This window comes from Phytophthora sojae (assembly GCF_000149755.1).
Source record: "Phytophthora sojae unplaced genomic scaffold PHYSOscaffold_11, whole genome shotgun sequence".
Classification (NCBI taxonomy): Eukaryota; Oomycota; class Peronosporomycetes; order Peronosporales; family Peronosporaceae; genus Phytophthora; species Phytophthora sojae.
The window spans coordinates 373,899-386,176 of NW_009258125.1; the positions used below are offsets into that span (position 1 = coordinate 373,899).

The following is a 12,278-nucleotide window of genomic DNA, read 5'->3' on the forward strand; positions in this document are numbered from 1 at the left end:
AGTTTGAGTATGGAAACGGTAGCACGTCGGAGACTGCTTTAACGGGTTCAATACAGATGCATATTACAAGTCCTTTCAATAAGTCTATCGGTTTAAAGATAAGGAAAATTGCTCTCGATAAGGAATGTGGGAGTAATTTAATTAGCGCTTATCGTCTAGCCAGACAAGGTTACAATCACGTTAAATCCCGAGATGGGGAGTTTTGTATTTTTTCAGTGAGAAAGGGCAGCTTTTATTTGCAGCCGTTCAAAAGGGAGCAGTATATTATATGCCTTCATCTAAGTACAGCAGAGTTAATGCAGTAAGAAAAAGTTATACACAAGCTCAGAAAATAGCTTTGCTGGAGAAGTGGCATCATAGATTAGGCCACGTTCACAAGGCCAGACTTTTGGCAATATTTAGCAATGGATTAGTTGAAGGAATTCCTCAAATTCCTCAAAAGGATCTTCCTTTCTTTTGCGCTACGTGTGAAATCGCAAATTCCATGCGAATGTCATATCGTAATAAAATAGGATCAAGAAGTAGGCCACCATTGCATGCTTTACATATGGACACCACAGGAAAGATAAAAGTGAATGGAAGATGTGGCGGTTTTGGTTACGCTATGCATTGTCAATTGTAGATGATGCAACGTCCTATAAGTGGGTGTTTGTCATGAAATCGCCAAAAGAAGTGTATGGTCACGTTGTGAATCTCGTACGTCAATTGGAAAAACAGTATCCGTATGAGATAAAAAGAATTCGCAGTGACGGTGGCAAAGAATTTGTAAATAAAAGAGTTTAGGCGTTTGCAAAATCTAACGGCATGTTATTTGAGAAATCTAATGTAGACTCTCAGGAAGAAAATGGAAGTGCAGAACGTTGTCACCAGACGCTAATGAAACAAGTTAGGAGTGCACTATTAGCGGCAGCAATGCCAGCAAGTTGGTGGCCTGAAGCCATTAAGTACGCAGCGGAGGCATCAAATAGACTTCCAACATCTAGACTTGGCCACACATCGCCATATGAGGCGCTAAATAAGAAAAAGCCGGATGGGAACATTTTGCAAATTTGGGGTAGTGTTTGCTATGCTCACATTCCGAGTACCAAAAGAAAAGATAAGAAATTAAGTTCACGAGGACTAGAATGCAAGTTTCTTGGAATTGCAGAAGACTATAAGGGTTGTAGACTGTTAGATACAGCTAATAATGTTTTGCTGATCTCTAGAAGCGTAAGATTCGATACAACCGACCAATTAGCAATTATGAGAAGGTCGTTTCCTAAGCGGGATAAACAATTAACCCTGGACGAAGTAGAGGAAATTGTTGAGTGTACCACCAACGAGGAAGAAGACGAAGAATTAGAATCAGAAGAAGAGGAAAAGGAAGACGAAAAGACGTCTAAATCACCCCAGTCAGGAAGTGTGGGAGCTGTGGGAGATACTATTTCTTCTTTTGACGTCAATGAGTCAAATGCTAGTCACAATGTACCTTCCACACTTGGTATAAATAGTCCACCAACTTTCGTCGGACTGAAGGAGGAAAATACGGAAACAGAATGTGCAAAGCAGCATACGTTGCCGCGCACACTACGTAAAAGACGGCGCAGCCCAAGGCCCAGTGGGTATGAGGTTAATATAAACCGAATTTTAGGCGTAAAAGTTAGTAGGACATGCATTCCTATTCCTAAGTCACTAAAAGCGGCTATATCAGGGCCGTATAGGGAGAAGTGGCTGGGGGCATTGGAAGTTGAGCATAATGCTCTAATTGCAAATAATACCTGGAAAATGGTAACAGGACGAAAGGCATTACGCTGTCATTCGGTCTTGGATGTAAAATATAATGCAGATGTATCAGTTGAAAGATTCAAAGCCCGATTAGTTGTAAGAGGGAATCATCAGACACATAGAATAGATTACGGTGAAATATTTTCGCCCGTGGCTCGCTATGAGTCACTGAGATTAGTGCTTGTAATTGCAGCAGTTGCGGATTTTCATATCCATCAGATGGATGTGTCCACCGCCTTCCTAAATGGCGAATTGTTAGAGGAAATTTATATGATTCCACCACAAGGATTTAGAAACAGGCATAATGGAAAAGTATGTAAGCTACTGAAAAGCCTATATGGACTGAAACAGGCACCTCGGATATGGTATGGGGTCCTGCATAAGTTTTTTACGTCATTAGGTTTTTCTCGTTGCAAAAAGGAATACTGTTTGTACAAGAAAAAGTGGGAGGTTGGTGGAGTAACGGATGTTGTCCTAATATGTGTATACGTGGACGACCTCACCATTGCCGGATCTAGATTATCCGCAGTGAATGAAATTAAAGCGAAACTATCTGCACGCTATAATATGAAAGATCTCGGTGAAGCTCATTATTTATTAAAGATGGAGATCAGAAGAGATAGGGCAACTAGGCAACTTAGTCTATCACAACATAAGTATATCATGGATTTATTAGAAAAGTTTGACATGATGGACTGCACAACGGTTGCCAGTCCACAAGCAGCGAACATTGTATTGGAAAAAGAAACTAAGCTTAGTGCTGAAGCCATTGCAGCGCAGCCATTCGACTACCGTGGACTGGTAGGACCGCTAGTGTATCTGATAAGAGGAACTAGGCTAGATATTGCGAACGCTGTAATAGAATTAAGTAATTTTTTCTCTCGTTTAAATATGTCAGATTGGAAAGCAGCCCAGCGATTACTTAAGTATCTGAAAGGAACATCGATGTATGGGTTAGTATATGAGGGTACTAACAAAGAAGTAACGTATGAGCTATCTACAGATGCGAGCTTCGCAAATGCTAATGAGGACCGTAAATCAGTTACAGGTTACGTGTCTATACTCGCGGATGCGTGTGTATCATGGAAGAGTTGTAGACAAGAGATGGTCAGTTTACATACAGCACAAGCTGAGTTAGCCGCCGTAAGTGAGGGTATTAAGGAAAGTGAGTGGCTCTGGTTATTGCTTAAAGATTTAGGATGGCAGCAGAAGCAGCCGATATATTTTTGGTGCGATAACACAGCTGCTATAAGTATTGTTAAGAATCCTGGAAACCATTCCTCGACAAAACACATAGAGACTCGATATTTGTATGCCCGAGAAGCTTATGAAAGAAAGCGCATCGATATCATGTACTGCAATACAAAAAATATGGTGGCGGATGCCCTTACAAAGGCACTACCACAAGAACAATATTGCAAGCTACGTGAGCTTATGGGTGTGAGAAACTTAGAAGTTGAAATAAACAATGAGAGTGCGTAGTAACCTTAAGGGATATTTATGCACAGTGAGGCGAGGCCGATGAAACCTTTATCGCCCAGGGGGGTTCGTATAGCGCAGCCCAAGACTTTTCCCAGGGGTAGTGTAGTGGGCCTACCTTGGCTCACTACTACGGCTTACACGTATGCGCACGTGTATGAGGAAGCGTAGGTTGAGTTAAGTATACTCGAGATCCACGAGTATACTTTAAACAAGATAAAGACTCCAAGTAGCGTGTTTTGGTAAAAGATGAGGACTGCTATTTTTGTTTTATGTTTCTGACTTCCTCTAAATGTAATATTCTAAGATAGGAATCCGCCAACGGCTGGTTGGTAGAATTCCAATGCTATGCATGTCGCTCATTGGCTAAGAGATGATGCTCTCAGCCAATAGGAACCCTAAGTCTCTATGGACCACCCGTCGTGGTGGTCGTAAATGTATGTAGCTTTTGGTGTGTCTACACCAAGGTCGAGAAAGTCTTTCGAACCTCTAACAGACGTCGTATCTGTTAGAGTTACAAGTGACTGTAGCCACTTGTGCGTGTAACCCTGTTACACCATCCCCCCCTCAAGGTTAGACGCGCCGAGTCACGGCACGTCAATCAGGAATTTGACCATTCGTCAATTCTTCACGTTGGGAGAAAGAAAACTCGAGCTCATTCCGCAATGAGCTCGCCGCAGAAGAAGACCGCCGCCGCAACAGAGGGTAACCTCTCTGTTGCTCAGTACCATGAGCGCCAGCAGGCAAAGCGCGATGCGCTCGCTGCAAAGGCCGCGTCGGGGACAATCCAGTCGGAGATTGTCCTCGAAGGTTCCTCTGTAGTCAACGACGCCGTTGACTACGAAGACGACGACGTGGAGATGGAAGAGGGCGAGGCCTCTTCTAGCAAGCGCAAGGAGTCTATCGACAGCGATAGTCTCGACCCGCATGCCGGGTCGAGACGCCCTCGTGAAGGAGACGACTCGGACGCTTCGAGCTCGAAGCGTTCGCGCAGCGAGAGCGACACTCCGCTCTCTGCTGCTGGGGCTTTAAGCTCCCCGCGTGAGGTGGCGTCTTCAAGTTCTCCGCGCGCTGCCTGATCAGCGCGCGATCGATGGATGCCGTCTGCGTCAGAGATCGCAGACCGTGTGGGCAACACCGTGCCTCCAAACGAAATCCCGCTGTACGTATGTAGCGGCATCCACGACGATGCTGTGGCGGAGGAGCAGCACTTTGATCCGTTAACGAATCAAAGGCGCGATTATTACATCGGGCTCTTCCACGAGCTCCGGTACTTCTCCAGCAAGAGGACCTCTTCTCGCAGCAAAGTGCCTGAGTGGCAGGCACTTTGTCAAAGTTGGAATGCTTTTGTTGAGAACTTCAACAAGAAACCGGCTGCTTACCGCGAGCGGGTTTAGCATACCCGTGAACGCTTCGAGACATTCTCGACGCGCGGGAGGTTGGAGCAGCTCCACAGATCTTCTGTGGACGCTGGTATTCCATGCGCTGTGCCCGAAGGCCAACAGTGCACGTTGTGTCTTCCGGGTGCGGCGCGCTTGAGCGACCGCGACCTAAACGGGTACACGACGATTCGTGTACCTGCGAGTCTCAAGGATCTCCGTGCCAAGTTCTTGGCACGTGAGGAACGCGACGATCGTGGGGCCTCGGGCGCTGTAGGTGACCACAGCGCTCGCACTACCTTCGCGTCAGCAGTGCGTGGTGAGCTTTGTACTCCCTCACCATTTCCGGAACGTCCTGCAGCAGGACGTCCCGTGGCTCCCATGTATCTTGGTGGGGCGGAAACCCTCTCCAACGAATACGATAACGAACCGGCTGCCGGTTCGTTTTCGGGATACTATGGTTCACAATACGCTCAACAATCCAGCGTGTTGAGCCGCGGGCGTCGCGGGTCGGAGGCGGCGGTGGTGGGAACACGCCCCGGGTATGGTCAACCTGGGGTTGACCTTGGCCCGACGCTCGAGGAGCGGGTCGCTGCTGTGGAGCAGCTTCAGAGCCGCGAGTTCGCCGCGCTGAAGCAGGAGATGACGACCCTGAGAGATCAAGTTGCTCAGGCCTCGCAGACCGCGCCGGACATCTCTGTCGACGTGGGAGGTCGCGTCGCACGCTTGGCCCAGCGCGTTCACGCGCTGGAGCAGAGGTTCGCTCCCGCTGGGGCTTCCGCTTCGGGCCAGCCGAGCTAGGTGGCTCGTGCTGCCGGTATGGCTTCAGCCGCCCGACGTAAAATGTCGGGTGGAGGCGCATGCTAGATGGAATATCTAGTGTGCAGGCGTTGCCATGCCGTGCCAACACCGTGAACGGCCCGATGAAGCGCGGAGCGAGCTTGCTCGCCCCGAAGTCGGAAACTGCATGTTTAGGCAGGCTTTGAGTTGCTAACAAAACCAATGAACCCTTCTTGAATTCATAAGTGTTGCCCCTGCCAACATTGTCTGCGTTCAGCTTCTGTCGACCGACAGAAGCTGCGATAGCGTCCTGGACAAACCGAATGACGGTTTGTCTGCGCTGTACGAAGTGAATTGCGTCCGAGCTGAGCTCGTTCAGCTCGCTTCCAGCAGTAGGCCCTGCCTCTGCGTTGGTCTTCGTGGTGTCTGTGCCCTGCACAGACACGCTCTTCTTATTCTTGTTCTTGTCAGTGTATGTGCCCCGCACAGACACGCTCTTCTTCTTCTTCTTCTTCTTCTTCTTGTTGGTGTCTGTGCCCCGCACAGACACGTTCTTCGTGCGCTTGTCGGCGTCTGTGCCCTGCACAGACGCGCGGTTCTTGGCTTTACTTCGTGTCGTTGCGGCTGACACTGTGCAAGTGTCAGCGGCATTCTGCGGCTGCTGCGTTGCAGTCGGAGATCCTCCCCCACTTAAGGAATGAGCCACCATCCCGAGTAGACTCGGGAGGCGTGGGTGCCTGATGGCATTCACGTAGAACGGTGTATGCCCGGTCGAGGCATGCACCGAGTTGTTGATGGCGAACTCCGCCATCGGCAGGCACTCGCTCCAGTGTTGGAACGAGTGAGCGTAGCTCTTAAGCACGTCTACGAGCACGCGGTTCACGCGCTCGGTCTGCCCGTCCGTCTGCGAATGGTCCGCAGTCGACATCGAAAGTTGACTCCCAAGAAGTGTAAACACTTCTTGCCAAAGGTGTGCAGTGAAGCGCGGGTCTCGATCCGACACAATGTCGATCGGCATGCCGTGGTGTTTGAACACCATGTCAACGAACAGACGCGCCGTCTGTTTCGCAGTCACTTCAGCGGGTACTGCAGCAAGATGTACCATCTTGCTGAAGCGGTCAACAAAGACCAAAACGCCCGTGTTCCCCTGGCTGTCCGGGGGAAGACCGAACACGAAGTCCAAAGACATGGACTGCCAACACTCCGACGGAGACGGCAGTGACTGCAAGGGAGCCTGCGCGAAGGGCGCAGGCTTTACACGTTGACAAACCTCGCAAGCACGGACGTACTGGCGTACCCATTTGTACTGGTGGGCCCAGTAAAAGTCTCGGGTGAGAAGAAGGTATGTCTTCTCACGGCCCGGATGCCCCGCAGTCGGTGCATCGTGATACTCATACATGATCCTGAGTCGCAGGTCATGGTCATTGGGCACGACAACGCGGTCCGCGTTGTCGTCGACTGCACTGTAGAGTAATAACCCGTCGTGCACCCGGTAACGGTGTGCACGAGCACGAAGATGCTTCGGCAGCTTCTGACGAGCTTTGTCAGAAGGCGCTGAGCCGTAGGCCAGCAAGAGGTTCGCGTCCGCGTCGTGCGCGTACGCGACCATTACGTCGTCCAACAGTAACGACGTCGGGGTGCTCTATCGCATGGCGCCAATGGCATTGACGTCGGCATCAGTCGTGGCGTAGTCAGGTCGACGCGAGAGCGCGTCGGCCACCACATTGAGTCTTCCGGGTTTGTACTCAACCCGGAAGTTATACTCTGCGAAGAATGAGAGCCATCTCGCCATTCGTTGCGAGATGTGCGGCGACTTCACGGCCGTCCGCAACGACGCGTGGTCCGTATAGACCACGAACGGTTTGCTTCCGAGTAGATACACTCGGAACTTCGCGAGTGCGTACTTCATGGCAAGGAGCTCCTTGTCATGTACCGGGTAGTTGCGCTCAGCTGGCTTCAGCTGACGCGACTGGTAGTAGACGACACGATCACGACCCTCGTGATCGTGCTGCATCAACGCACATCCGATTGCGAAGTCGGATGCGTCACACACAACGTGGAATGGGCGATCTTGGTCGGCCACCGCCAAGATCGGCGCCTCAGTCAAACCCCGCTTGACTGCATCGAAGGCCTGCTGACACTCAGCAGTCCAAACCCACTCGGCGTCCTTCTTCAGGAGGTGTGACAGCGGGCGTATCATGCCCGCGTAGTCCTTCACGTACTTGCACAAGGACGTGGCCAAGCCAAGGAACTGCCACAGTTCCTTGACATTCGACGGCGTCGGCCACTCATTGATCACTCTGACCTTCTCAGGGTCAGGGCGGACACCGTTCTTCCCAACGAGACACCCGAGCACGGGTATCTCGCTCGCCCCGAAGATACACTTCTTCAGGTTCGCATAGAGCTTGTGTTTGCGCATGAGCGCAAGCAGCTTCCGGAGATGCACCTTGTGCATCTCAACATCGCTCATTCCGTCCGCAGCCCGGCTGTGGACGAACACATCGTCGAAGTAGCTCGGTGCGAAGTCACGCACCTGTTGAAGGTCGCAGGGGCGTTCTTCAGACCCTGTGGCATCACTAGCCACTCCCAGAGCATGCCGCTCGGCGTGCTCACTGCCGTGAGAGGGATATCGCTCTCACGCATGAGGATTTGATAGAACCCATCGCGCAGATCAAGAGCACTGTAGATAGCGCTCCTGGCCATCGAATCGATGATAACATCTTTTCGAGGTATCGGCGTCTGCGCCGGTATCGTTGCATCGTTCAGCTTGTTATACGCATGAACGATGCGCCAGCCGCCCTGTGGCTTCTTGACACAGAACGTCGGAGCACTGTGCGGGGATTTCGATTCCCGCACTTGTCCAGCTATGCGACGACTTTCGAAGAAGTCGTCGATCGCTTTGACTTGCTCTCGCGGCAGTGGCCACTGCCGTGTGACACAGTACTTCGTGCCCGGCACGAGATCAATCTCGTGCTGGATTCCCTTGTCCTGCAGAAGCTCCGCAGGATCTCTTCCGGAAGCCCGTCCGCGTACTCCCGTAGAATCTCGTAGTAGGGACTCGTTGAAGACGAGTCCCAGCTCTGCTCTTTAAAGCGCTCCTTCTTCGTCTTCGCACTGAGAGTGTCCTCGCTCTCAGTGGTGCTCTCCATAAAGAACTGCCTCAGTTCTTCATTCTCGCTCTTCGTTCTCTCGGCGTCCGAGAGAATGCATATTTGCTCGATGCGTCCATCGTGCAAGTCACGCGCGAAGCGCTTCCAGCTCATGACTGGAAGCGAAGTCAACTCCGACGCATGCGTCGGAGGGTTAGCGAGCGTCATCTCCCTGTACCGGAACCCGGCACAGGTACGCGTCAAGACGTTCAACGTCTCAACGTCCGGCTTCTCAGCCTCCGTCTGCCCGGCAGACATTCCTTGTAGCGTCTCGGCCCCAGGCCGAGACTTGCGCAGCGAACTTCGCATGCGCCGTCTTCTTGTTTTGCGGAGCCCGTCTCCGCTTGGTTCTTGACCTCGTCCAGGCCCAGCCGTGGACGGCTGTTCTTCTTTAGTACCGCCGGCGGGTTCATCCCGCGGGCGAGCGACTTCAAGCCCGGCTTGGTCGCCCGGCGATTCGTCGTGCAGCCCGGCTGCACGACAGCATGCAAGTTTTTACGGTGCGGGACGTTTGCAACCGTCCGCACCGCCTACAGCGTCGGCTCCCGGAGCCGACACGCCATCTCCACCTCGACGCCTGTTATTGGCGGAGCCCGCCATTACGGAGGGTGCGTCGGCTCCCCGAGCCGACGAATCAAATTCGTCCAAGCTATCGACTCCCGGAGTCGATGCGACTTCAATACCTCGACGCCAACCGTTGGCGGAGACCCCCAGTACGGAGGATACGTCAGCTCCCCGACCCGACAAATCAATTTCACCCAAGCCATCGACTCCCGGAGTCGACGGCGTTACGTCACCTTGGCTCTTATTATTGGCCAAACCTGATCCAATCAGATTCGTGTCAGCCTCCACGGCTGAGGCGTGTGGCTCGCCTGCTTCATCCGTGCCCCTTGAGACTGGAGACTCTTCCTGATTCGCTGAAAAGCGGGTATCGACCTCCGAGGCCAACGCATTTCCTTCATTAGATGTCGGCGGCAACGCCGACGCTAGCTGTTCTTGCGCGTGTGTTCGCGCGTGCCCAGGGCGCTCCGGGACAGCGGCATTAGGCGCTGTCTCGAGTGGGGAGTCGCGCGCACCTGTCGGTGCGTGCGTAGCGGCAACAGGGCCATTGCTCACTGTTCCGCTGTCGCGACCGAAGCGCACGAGAGTGCGCTTCTCCCATTCGATGACCGGATCATGTCGTGCAAGCCACGGCATGCCCAATACAATGTCAAACTTATCGTCCAGATCCAGGACGATAAAGGTCTCGACAAACTCTTGATCTTCATACGTGAAGCGCACGCGTACCATGCGCTTCTCGGTCTTCACGACGGCACCCGTTGCCAGTCGTACCTCCAACATACTTCGAGGTGTCTTTACCTCCTCGAAGTCAAGCCTTGATAGACTTCGCAGTCGATCAAAGTTATTCGACGCGCCCGAATCAACCAAAGCACGAAGAGAGTTGCTCTCTCTTCGAAGACACATTCAAGATGACATGGTTCGGTTTGTCATCATGCATTTTGCAGTGAGAAGGGTCCTCACTGGGGGCTGCAGTCCTCCGTGTCGCATGTCCGAGCTGGACATGCGCGACCGCTTCACCGGCAGGGCGCCCCGCGCCTACTGGGTTCCAGCGTTTTTTGTTTGTCCGCGACGATGCCCGGCATCGCCGCGTCGACCACCATCTCGGTGCACGGGTGCCGTGCACTCTCGGGCATAGTGACCGATCCTTCCGCAACGGAAGCATCGTATATTACTTCCTTGTTGCTGTTGATAACCAACAGCCGTTGCATTCGAGAGGTCTATTGGTTCCGGACCTCCCGCTATCGCGACCGGAGGTGGTTGCAGCCTCGGCGCATTCGCATGCAGTTTAGCCTGCCTCAGACTAAACTCCTCCTGCATTGCAAGAGTAATCGCAGCTTCGAGAGTGCCTGGGTACTCACGGAAGCGATAGGTCTTTACAGGCCCATCTCTCAGACCCTTCATGAACGTGACGACCTTGGTCGCCTCGTCTATCGGGTTGGTCACAATGTTCGAGACCAAGTACCGTGCTCTCTGCGCGTAAGCATGGACATCGTGCTTACCCTGCTGTAGGTCGAGGAACTCCGCCCTCGACCGGAACTCGTTTTGCGGTGGCTCAAACGCTTGTCTGAGCTCTTCCTTGAAACCCTCGTACGTGCTAAAGCACGTAGGATCCGAGAGTCGGCGTCCATACGCCCAACTTCTTGCACGTCCGCCAAGACATGACATGGCGAACGCAACCTTCGACAACGGGTCGACGATACGTCGAGCCGCAATGGCAGTGTCGAGTTCGACAAGCCAACGGAGGAGAGGTTCACCCTCTCTTCAGACATAGTTGCTCACATTGAGCTTCAGCGATTGCGCGCGTGGTGTCGTCCCGGACGACACCGCGGTAGTAGCAGCAACATCGCGTTGCTCCTTCAGGATGAAACCTAGAGCAACACCGTGTTGCTCTGTCGGCGTTAGCGTACGCAGCATCGTAGCTACAGCCGCCTCACCAATGACTGTTGACAGTCGTTGGAGGGCCTCCCACTCTGGATCCGACAGGTGGGGACAGTCAGCGCGTGCAACGTGAGTTGCAGGCGTAGTGGGGCTTTCCATGGGCACCTCTGTATCCATGGGAAGGTTCTCAGCTCCGTGTCCGTGCGGTGACGTACGAACTCAGGTAGCCGGTCGTTGGACGGACTACAAAGTGCTACCAGGTGTAGTGGGCCTACCTTGGCTCACTACTACGGCTTACACGTATGCGCACGTGTATGAGGAAGCGTAGGTTGAGTTAAGTATACTCGAGATCCACGAGTATACTTTAAACAAGATAAAGACTCCAAGTAGCGTGTTTTGGTAAAAGATGAGGACTGCTATTTTTGTTTTATGTTTCTGACTTCCTCTAAATGTAATATTCTAAGATAGGAATCTGCCAACGGCTGGTTGGCAGAATTCCAATGCTATGCATGTCGCTCATTGGCTAAGAGATGATGCTCTCAGCCAATAGGAACCCTAAGTCTCTATGGACCACCCGTCGTGGTGGTCGTAAATGTATGTAGCTTTTGGTGTGTCTACACCAAGGTCGAGAAAGTCTTTCGAACCTCTAACAGACGTCGTATCTGTTAGAGTTACAAGTGACTGTAGCCACTTGTGCGTGTAACCCTGTTACAGGTAGACCCAGAGAATCGACTTGAGAGTCAACAGCAAGAAGATAGACCCAGCGATTCGCAGCCGAAAAACTGTAAGCCCTGAGAATCACACTCCTTGGTTGGCGTGGGTACCTTGTGTAATCCCTGTCGGATCGTTTGTCTTCGACGGAACGGCACTCCACCGGTTGAAAATGTAGTCTCGAAGAAGTGCGGGAGCGCACGTCTACTTCAGAACGCACCTCCACACCAAAGGCAAACCCAGAGAATCAGATCCCCCGAAACCCAGAATATCACGAATTCAGGGTCCAGGATTGCAGTCAACTCCGGGACTTGGAGCTCAGAAGACACCTTACCCAAATGCCCTCCTAGCTCGATAAAACCAACAAAAACAGAGTATACAAACACCACAACTAGCCGTCAATTATTCTTTTGGACCCTTGGACGGTGGGTCACACTCACACTAGGCTCACTCGAGTCTGAAATTCAGGGGCCTAGCTCCCCTGAGACTCACACAAACGCGCACCACCTCCAATAAAGGAGGAAAATACAATCACTATCAGTTATCTTCCCTTCACACAAGCAGTCAATACAAAATC

At 52.2% G+C, this 12,278-nt stretch overlaps 2 protein-coding genes across 2 annotated transcripts; both read left to right on the forward strand.

The window, feature by feature from the left end:
• Positions 1-56: 56 nt before the first annotated feature.
• On the forward strand, positions 57-622 carry PHYSODRAFT_526670 (hypothetical protein; the record flags this gene model as incomplete). Its single annotated transcript, XM_009537788.1, has 2 exons — positions 57-244; positions 361-622. The coding sequence occupies 2 exons, from the start codon at positions 57-59 to the stop codon at positions 620-622; spliced, it is 450 nt and encodes a 149-aa protein (XP_009536083.1).
• Positions 623-3,908: 3,286 nt separating this feature from the next.
• Positions 3,909-5,423, forward strand: PHYSODRAFT_339804 (hypothetical protein; the record flags this gene model as incomplete). Its single annotated transcript, XM_009537789.1, has 3 exons — positions 3,909-4,284; positions 4,357-4,634; positions 4,662-5,423. The coding sequence occupies 3 exons, from the start codon at positions 3,909-3,911 to the stop codon at positions 5,421-5,423; spliced, it is 1,416 nt and encodes a 471-aa protein (XP_009536084.1).
• Positions 5,424-12,278: the final 6,855 nt, after the last annotated feature.